At 43.6% G+C, this 10,014-nt stretch overlaps 1 protein-coding gene across 1 annotated transcript; it reads left to right on the top strand.

The window, feature by feature from the left end:
* The first annotated feature begins 993 nt into the window (after positions 1 to 993).
* On the top strand, positions 994 to 8,703 carry LOC146345099 (patched domain-containing protein 3-like). The gene is made up of 4 exons (XM_084859113.1): positions 994 to 1,942; positions 2,463 to 2,584; positions 3,867 to 4,012; positions 5,165 to 8,703. Exons 1-4 carry the CDS (start codon positions 1,004 to 1,006, stop codon positions 6,685 to 6,687), a joined length of 2,730 nt encoding a protein of 909 aa, XP_084715239.1. The 5' UTR covers positions 994 to 1,003; the 3' UTR covers positions 6,688 to 8,703.
* Positions 8,704 to 10,014: the final 1,311 nt, after the last annotated feature.

Below are 10,014 nucleotides of genomic sequence, written 5' to 3'. Positions count from 1 at the left end.
AATCGTATTTGTTTATTTAATTTCTATCCCGACTTTCTCCCAAAAATATGGTGCTCAAGATGGCCAACAATAAAATCCAGATTAACAAAATCTTAACTAAAACATAGAATAAAAGCAAATAGCATCAACTAATCAAAAAACCTTGGAACGGTGTGCATGTGTGAATGAAGGGGTGGGGGCCTTTGCTATGAAGGCTTTTTCAAATGTCAAGTCTAATTCTGCCAGGTGGAGCTTGCTCACTGGTAACCATGAATACAATTGTAGCCTTCAGTTATCAGCAGCTCCCCCATAAATGTGTTTTCTCCTAACACAACCTCTGGTCAAAACATTGCTGCTAGTGGTGTGTGTGTGTGTGTGTTTAATTATAATTTGTATGTTCGTGTTTTTATAATATTGTAAGCCGCCTTGTGAGGACAGTGTGCTCTCAAAGGCAGGTTTTAAAAAATTTAATTAGAGAGCCTCAGCTATCGAGCAGCATAAAAATAAAATAATTCCCAGCAAGTATGGCACAGACTCAAAACTGTATCTGCCTCCCAATCTGCAGCAGAATGAGGAGCAAGGATTCTGAGGGAGTAGAATAGACTATAATATTTCAGCCTGGAGGTGTGAAAGCTTCCCCACTCTGAAGAATACATACATCTTTGCAAGTAGAAAACTAGAGGTAGTAGCCAATGAAAGTCCTACTTAGGGGAGACCCATTGAAACGAGTGGGATTTAAGTTACTTGTGATTAACTTAAGACTCATTCATTTCAGTGGGCCTACTCCAAGTAGCACCAACACTGGGTTCTACCCCTAGGTAAGCAAGGTCTAGAGCCTCTTTCCGTAATGGGCTGGGTTTGTTTCCAGGCCAGGAAAGTTCTGTTTGCGTTCATCTTTCATGGGGCGGAACAGTCACAAATGGCAACCCGCACCTCTGGTGTGAAACGCCGCCGCCCGCTTTTAAGACCCCCGGCCTGTGCCGTTGAGCTCCGAGGGCCTGGAGAAGCAGAGCATCGCGGAAGGATGGAATGCGCCCACGTCAGGCGGATAACGGCCGCTCCCGGCCACTGGCGCCCGCCCGCCCGCCCGCTCCGTTGCAGGGGGAAGAGGGAACACTGGCCGCACGCAGCACATCTGGTGCGAGGTCCCCGCTCGTCTGAGCGGCAAGAAAGGCGCGGCTGCGAGAAAGCGATGCCGGCGCTCGATTGCAACACCGACTGCATAGTGCGGCTCCTGTCGCGCGCGCTCCGCACCCTCGGCGCCGCCGTGGGCGCCCACCCGTGGCCCTTCCTCCTCCTGCCCTTGGCGCTCTCGGGCGCCTTGAGCCCCGGCTTCCATTACCTGTCCAACCACGAGTCCAACGACCTCGAGACCCAGTACACGCCGATCCGGGGCCCCGCCAAGAGCGAGCGGCGCTTCGTCCAGGCGCACTTCCCGACGGACGACGCCAGGCGCTTCTCTTCCCAGAGACTGATCCGCCAAGGCGCCTACGCCACGCTCATAGCCGTGGCCTCTGGAGACGGCGACTCGCTCCTCAGCAGGGCGGCGTTCGCCGAGCTGCTGGCGCTGGACGCGGCGGTGCGAGGGTTCACTGCTCCCGGGCTCAACGCCACCGCGCTCTCGTACGGCAGCCTTTGCGCGCGCAGCAACGGCGCCTGCAGCAGCCCCAACCCGCTCCTCAGCGCCGTGCGAGGCGACCCGGCGCGGATAGAGGCGCTGCTCCCTACCCTCACTTTCCCTCTGTTCCAAGGCCGCGTTTTCCTGGGCTCCTTCCTGGGGGGCGTCACGTTGGGGCCTGGAGCTGGGCCGGCGCGCCCCGTTCTGGCGGCCCAAGCGCTGCGCCTCATCTATTTCTTGCAGGAGGATGACGCTGCGCGCCGACAGGCCAGCGCGCTCTGGCTGCAGGCCTTCCTGGAGCGCATCCCGGGCGTGCTGGACTCCTTGAAGCTCACCTCGGTCCGGGTACGTGGCGGCTGTCTTGGGGCTGCTTCGCACAGCATGAAAATCAGGAAATGTACACCTCTGTGTAGGGCTTACTCGACTGATTGTTGCCGTATACCTTATTTGTGCTCTTCGTTTTAATGGAGATTCCTACTTCTTGATTTCGTTTGGTGATTTTAAATCCATAATCATGCTTTTATATCTGGATATATTACAATACAATCTGATCGGGTTTTTGAATGGCCTGTTTCCTTTTTTTGCACTCAAATGAAATGATCGGGGGGGGGGGGAACTGGGCAAAGGAAAGTTTTGGATTCCACCAAGGAGACTTCTGTGGAAGACCCTCTCTGGATTTTGGAGGTTCTCACTAAACATATAATTTTTTTAAATGCGCTGAGAACAACTCAAAAGGAAATGATAATAGCTATTGATTTTTTGATAATTTTCAGCCTGTCTTTTAAACTCTTGAGAACATTAAGATGCATCTCAGGAGAGAAAATATTTAACAGAGTATCCTCTTTCTCCTCTCTCAACCCTGCAGGTAGCCTATTTTACTTCACTGTCCAGACAGAAAGAATTTGAAAAACTTGCCAAGGATGTGATGCCATTGGTCACCGTCTCATATCTTTTAACAATAGGCTTTTCAATTATATCATGTTCAAGGTAACTTTCCCCCCATCTTTCTGGGGAGAGGGAGGGGAAATCTTTGCATAAAGCATTTAGATGCATCAGAATAATATAAAAACTAGAACATGGTAGTTATTTATTGAGGAGCAAAGAATACATTTACAATCGACATTTTTCATGTATCTGTGTAGTTAATCAATAATGTTATAAGTGCAATCCTATATGGATCTACTTGGACGTAAGCTGCCTTAAATTCAGTGGGACTTACTTGCAGATATGTGTGTGCAGGATTACACCATTGTTCCCGCCTCACTAACCTTTTAGAGTTAAGAGCGTCAATAAACATGTGGGCAGGGGTGATCCGGCAGACATAGCTTGGACTTCCACAAGGCTTTTGGCAAAGTCCCTCCCAAAGACTCCAGAACAAACTCATGAAATAAGAGGAGAGGGCCTCTTATAGATCAATAACTGGTTAGAGAACAGAAAGCAGAGAGTAGGAATAAATGGTAAATTATCCTAATGAAGGGCTATAAATGGTGGGGTCCCACAGGGATCTGTATTGGGACCAATGCTTTTCAGATTGTTCATAAATGATCTGGAATTAGGAGCGAGCAGTGAGGTTTTATTATTATTGGGATGGCTTTAAAAAGGATTAGGCAAATTCATGGTGGATAAGGTTATCACTGGCTACTAGACCTGATGGCTATATGCTACCTCCACTAATCAGAGACAGTATGCCTATGTACACCAGTTGCTGGGGAACATGACTGGAAGGCAATACGATGCTATTGCACTCACATCCTACCTGTGGTCAGATCCATCATGGCGCTTCCTATATAGCACAGGCACAGACTACTGTTGCCAGGAATACTGTGGTGGGAGAGATACCTTGGGAATGGTGCCAGTGAGATTGAGGAAACTTCAGAGCAGTTTCATTTTCTAGCCACTCTGCCTGTTGCCTGTTTCCAGGTGAGCTGCATGGGAGGGCGCAGAAACTAACCAGGGTAAGCCAAATTTCTGGGTTCAGATGTAATGACAAGCCACAGTTAAAACAAACCAGAATTTGTAACCCAGCAACAAACTTCTAATTGTGGCATGTTGCTGGAAAACAAATAATGGTTTGTGGGGATGGGCTCAAATGTAGCAACAAACTACAATTTTAACAACTCATAAACTGGCTTAGCTTTATATGCAAATGTGGCAAATATTTTAAACACAGCTGCATATGGTATTCTAGTATTATTCCATGAGGGAGTAGATTAGCAAATGTGCCATAAAACTCTAAATCCAGTTAGATTCCTCTTAATCTGTTTTACAGGCTAGACTGTGTACGAACAAAAGTATGGGTTGCAATTTGTGGGGTGCTGTCATCAGGCTTATCTATAGTCAGCAGCTTTGGATTGTTGCTGTTATGTGGGGCGCCCTTTGTTATCACAGCTGCAAATTCACCATTTCTTATACTTGGTAAGTGAGCAACTATATACGTTTCTCATGCCGTATCTATCAGACTGTAATGGGTATGTCTAGTTAGGCATGAGAGAAAATCCATCCACCCATTTATACATCTCCTTAATTGTGAGAAAAATTCCAGATTACGCTGTGTTTTTTTTCTCAAGGTTACTCTTCTTAGGCTGCAATCCTATACCAATGCACCTGGGAGTAAGTCCCATTGAAGTTACTGTGACTTCTGAGTAGACACGTGTAGGATTGCACTGTTAATGTCATTTCTCTGCAAAGATGCATGTTGCTCACGAACCTGACCTCCCTTTGGATTTCTTCCCTTTAATATGTTTTCTACAGAAGTTAATGGCAGGCTGAGATACTTATTTTTCTGTGTGCAACTTTTTCATCTTTCTTTTTCTCATCTTAAAACAGCCGTTTCCCCCTTTATTCAGTCATTTTCCCCCAACAAAATTGGGCGCTTTCTCAATTTCTGATTCTTCATTGTTAAATTGTTGAATATGCAGATCCATTCTCTATCACAGATTGAACTGGGATCAATTAGGACTCTTCAGACTGATTCTCAATCCATTCTCAGTCACAGATCAAACTAGGATTCGTTAGGGCTCTTAGGACTAGTTTTTATTTGCTTTAAGTATGTATAACCAAGTAGGAAGTGCAAACACCCTTTCAAGGTTGAATAGCATATACATATATTTTCCACCATACTTCTTCAAAATATATAATAAAGGCCAAAGCTGGGCCCAAATTGCAGCTCATAAGTGAAATGTGGCCAAAAATCCATGTATGCACCCTTCATATCAATTGGGAACACAGGTATTTTGTAGTTGGTTATGCATTTAAATATGAACTTGAGCACACTCCGGGAGAGAGCGGAAGACAGGAAGGCCTGGCATGCTATGGCCCATGGGGTCACGAAGTGTCGGACATGACTTAACGACTGAACAATAACAACAACATGCATTTAAATAAAACTGTGCCATTACTTGAATCCATTCATGGTACCTTCTTCTAATATTTATTATTTTATGAACATTTTGTAAGCTGTGTATGAGGCAATCAATCGATTGATAGATAGTACTAAGCATGTTCCTCTTGTGTATTACTTTTTCATATGGCTTGCAAACATATTCATATTCTTTTTGCCGCCTTTAGGAATTGGTATTGATGACATGTTCATCCTGGTGTCCTGCTGGCAACATACAAAAGTGAAGAACAAAGTTGAAGATCGGATGAGTGAAACCTATGCAGAGGCGGCCGTCTCAGTAACCATCACAACTCTTACCGATGTTTTAGTCTTCTACATTGGAATTGCAACTTCCTTCCCATCAGTTCAGTCATTTTGCATCTATACAGGAACAGCCTTCATCTTCTGCTACATATACAACCTGACATTCCTTGGGGCTATTCTTGCTCTCAATGGTAAAAGAGAAGAAAGCAACAGACATTGGCTCACATTCAGGAAAGTGAAGGATGTGCCTCAGGATTCTCAAGGCTGTATGTATAATATGTGCTGTGTAGGAGGATCTTATGATGAATCTACTGGAGCAGAGAATGAACATCCCATGAATGAATTCTTTAGAAAGCATTACGGTCCCTTCCTTATGAAAAAGTGGACCAAGGTGTTTGTGGTAGTCCTGTATCTCATGTATCTGGGTGGAAGTATTTATGGGACTTGTCGAGTTACAGAAGGTATAGATCTTCGAAATGTAGCTATGGATGATTCTTATATTGTTCCATATTATGACTTTGAAGATGAATATTTTTCTGAGTATGGTCCAAGAGTTATGGTAATTGTTACTGAAAGTGTAGCATATTGGAATTCATCAGTTCGTGCAGGTATTGAGAACTGCATGAATGAATTAGAAAGCTCATCCTATGTGATCAAGAATTTCTCGGAGTCATGGCTGAGAAATTATGAAGTTTTTGCCAGACGCACATCTCTAAATGTAGATGACCATAATGTATTCATTGGAAATCTAGCTACCCTGTTTACAGTAAATCCACACTATGAGTTTGATATTAATTTTAATTCTACAGAAATATTAGCCTCACGGTTTTTCATACAAACGGTAAATGTTACTACTGCAGTGGATGAGAAAAATCTCTTAAATCAGCTGAGAGGCCTTGCTGGAGACTGCAAGATTCCACTAATGGTTTATCATCCAGCTTTTATATTTTTTGATCAGTTCCTTGTGATAGTTCATAACACCGTTCAAAATGTTGTGATTGCTACAGGAGTCATGTTATTTATTTCCTTGCTGCTCATTCCCAACCCGCTTTGCTCTTTGTGGGTAACTTTTGCCATTTTGTCTGTTGTTGTTGGTGTGTCTGGTTACATGGCCTTTTGGGGTATCAATCTTGATTCCATATCCATGATCAACCTTGTTATTTGCATAGGATTTTCAGTAGATTACTCTGCCCACGTTTCTTATGCCTTTGTTTCCAGTGAGGAATCCAAAGTGAATGGCAAGGCAGTGGACGCTCTTTATCGCCTTGGTTATCCTGTTGTGCAGAGTGCTCTTTCCACCCTTGTGGGGATTTTTGTGCTGTCAATGGCATCCACGTATGCCTTTAGAACCTGTTTTAAGATCATGTTTCTGGTGGTCATGTTTGGGGCTGCTCATGGTCTCATTTTTATTCCTGTGTTTTTAACATTCTTTGACTTTTGTAACTGATTGTCAAACATACGGCATCAAAACAGGGTGCTACTTTGAAAAGTCACCCAGTGTTGAAGGAACTCCTTTTTTAGGTGGAAACATTATGAAACCACCTACTGTTGTGACTGAAAAGTAAACCACTTCTGCCCCCACTTCAAGGTTCAGGCTGCCGATAAAGGCCTTAAGATTTCATGCCAAGTTAATGAGGAGGAATATGTTCATTACTGCCTTATATGCCATAGCCATCTAACCTACCTTTCTTCTGTAATGTAAGTGTGCTCTTTGAGAAAGTATGCCTGTTCATAACAGACTGTTAATAATTTAGTAGAGCAAACATTATATGCCTGTACATTACGGCATATTTCAGGCATTTGTTCAGAATGTGGGACACCCTGAATTAATGTAGACTGGCATAAGGATTGTTCAGATGCCTGTGTGAACCCATTCTGTTTAACAGCATGCTGTGGGGATTGCCTTCAGATCTTAGCAGAAGCGCGTGGTTGATCCTCCTCCGTATCTGTGACCCAGCTGCTGCTCAGGGCTGAGGTCATGACAGCCACCATGTAAATTTGGGAAAACGGAATGTGGTGCAGAAAAGAGATAGGGCTTACCGACAGTGGTGGTGGTCTCAACCCCAGCACAAGGCAATCAAGTCGAAGTCCACATTTTAATGGATCTGGACTCACCTTGTATTAAGGTAAGGCTTTTTGAACTGGGGGAGTTTGCATTCTGAGATCCCCCAGTTCAAACTTCATCCCCATCAGTAAAAGGAATGAGAAAATCAACGTATAGTTTCACAGTAGGAAACCTTCAACAAGCTTTAAATCCTCTGAATCTGGGAGGTCTTTGGGTAAATTACTCCCATATAAAACAGCGGAGTGTCAGCAGGACAGAATCTCAGATGAAGCTGAATGCTCATGTACGGTCTGCCCTTCGTGGGTATCACAATATTTATAATTAAATTATACTGTTCAATTTATTATTTTGTTTAGTTTTTTCTCAGAAAGGAGGATGAAGTGTTAGGTGTATGAGCACAAGTATCACTAGGTGGCAGTGTAGAAAACCAGACTGAGCAGGAAAATAAAGTTCTGTGTTTCATCTCAAGATTGGACCTGGGCTTTCTCTTAACTGTACAGTTCCAGTACAATGTGCTGCTTTGTGCACCATTTCAACTACACATCTCTTTAGGATTAGAAATCCTATGTGTGTCTAGAGATGTAAAATTTCTGGAAAGTTTGAGGCCATGGAAAAAAATGTGTTTTTTTCCCAGGTTTTTGTTGTTGAAAAAAATGGAAATTTGGGGGGAAATTGAAAAATAAGCAATACTTTTATTTAGTGCTCTTTACAGATCTAGAGACACTTCATTGCTTTAATACAGCCTTTGCCAACCTGGTACCCTCCAGATATTTTGGAATTCAGCTCCCATCAGCCTCAGGCAGGATGGCCAATGGTCAGGAATGCTGGGCACTGTAGTTCAAAACATCCAGAGGACATCAGGTTGGGGAGGGCTGCTTTAGGAACATAAAGCAGGCTTTCTGTTCCTAGTTATTTTATGTATAACTTAGTTTGCTCATAAAATTATCTTTATATTTTAAAACTTCTAAAAGTAAACTCAATTAGTAAATTTGTAAGTATTGTCTGAATAGATTAGAACTATATTAAATGACCGCTACAGCATCAGAAACACAGGACTCTATAGAACAAAACACAAACTGTCAAGAAAGCACATTTACTGTCAATGCACAATGGTGGCTCTGATCACATGTTTGGAAATGTAGCTTGTCTATCAGTAAAATATACTTTAGATTAATACTTTTAATAAGGAATTAAAGAACTAGGGATGTCAGAGAATTTCGCCACGAATCTCGGGGAGGCTGAATGCCAGCGCATTCGGCCCCCCGAAATCGGTGGCGAAACGGTCTGCCCACCCCACCCCGGGACTTACCTTGGGCGGATCTTCATGACAGCGGTGGCTCTGGTGGCAGTGCGGCGGCTGCCGGTCTTTTGACCGACCGCCGCCGCTATTTCCAGTTCAAAACAAAACAAAAAAACGTGATAGGCTACGTAAAGATTTACGTAGCCTATCACGGCTAGATTTTTAAAAAACACCGTGATAGGCTACGTAAATGTTTACGTAGCCTATCACGGCTGATTTAAAAGAAGGAAAAAAAACGCGCGTACGCAAATGGCGGCGCCCATGGGCGCCACCATTTGCGTTCCTTATTTTGGCACGTCTTAGTCTACGTAAACATTTACGTAGACTAAGACGGCGAAAATAAGGGGAACGCAAATAGCGTAGACGCTACGCTATTTGCGTTCCCCTTATTTTTGCCGTCTTAGTCTACGTAAATGTTTACGTAGACTAAGACGTGCCAAAATAAGGAACGCAAATGGCGGCGCCCATGGGCGCCGCCATTTGCATACGCGCGGTTTTTTTCCTTTTAAATCAGCCGTGATAGGCTATGTAAACATTTAAGTAGCCTATCACGGCTGACTGCAGGGTCATAAACGGCGGCAGCTATGGTCGCCGCCATTTGCGTCCCTGCTAGCCAGCGGCCAGATGTCCGGCTGCTGGCCGTGCTGGCTGGCGGCTCCGCAGAATCCCTGCGGAGCGGAGCCAGCCGGCCAGAAATTCGGGGGGGAGGGATGGAGCACCTCCCCCCCACCATGAATGTCACCCTTCGAAAAGGCAAGTGACTTTCATACATCCCTATAAAGAACTAACTATGCTGGGAATCTTACAGAGAGATTTAAAAACACATTTTCCCCCATGTATTCATTATTTCCAGACATTTTACATCTCTAGTCTTTCTATAAAAGTGTTCTTATTATATAGTTTTTAGAAATCATTTTGGTGGGAGTAAAGGCTGGGTAACAATATAAAAATACTGTGTCTTAAATTCTAAAAGAAAGTATTTCATAATCCAAAGCTATTCAGTTTTTCCAATTTTTTGAAAACAAAAACAGTCCTTGGAAAAAAGCAGAAAAAAAAGTCGTCCCCCCAGTTCTTCCAGTTTTTTTTTCCAGGCCTTCCCATCTCTGTGTCTGGAGATTTTTACTCACAAATGTTGCTTTCTTGGAGTCTGAGGAGAGCAGGCAGGTTCTGCATAATAAATGCAAATTTTAATTATTTGTTACAGTGATCTGTATTTTTTTATCTTAAGGTATTGCTTCTGTGCAAAGAAAATATATTTTCTCAGCACTTCAGCTGCTATATTCTGTCATGGGCAAAATGCAATCCACCTCTTCCCTCGGTAGTTCAGTAGTTTATCATGTGCAATTGTAAACGCTGTACAGAATGAATATGGTTGTACCAGTAATGCATCTATGTTTTGCAGTGGTTTT

This window comes from Heloderma suspectum, chromosome 5 (assembly GCF_057233095.1).
Source record: "Heloderma suspectum isolate Gila_16-S chromosome 5, 16-S_ref, whole genome shotgun sequence".
Lineage (NCBI taxonomy): Eukaryota > Metazoa > Chordata > Lepidosauria > Squamata > Helodermatidae > Heloderma > Heloderma suspectum.
Note: the sequence above shows the minus strand (reverse complement) of the source record. Positions and strands in the feature narration are given on the sequence as shown.

What these genes read in the sequence shown, in the direction of transcription:
- LOC146345099 (XM_084859113.1), top strand. Translation starts at nt 1,004, where the DNA reads ATGGAATGCGCCCACGTCAGGCGGATAACGGCCGCTCCCGGCCACTGG. An exon ending in TGAAGCTCACCTCGGTCCGG is followed by an intron (nt 1,943 to 2,462) that starts GTACGTGGCGGC and finishes TCAACCCTGCAG; the next exon opens with GTAGCCTATTTTACTTCACT. An exon ending in TTCACCATTTCTTATACTTG is followed by an intron (nt 4,013 to 5,164) that starts GTAAGTGAGCAA and finishes TGCCGCCTTTAG; the next exon opens with GAATTGGTATTGATGACATG.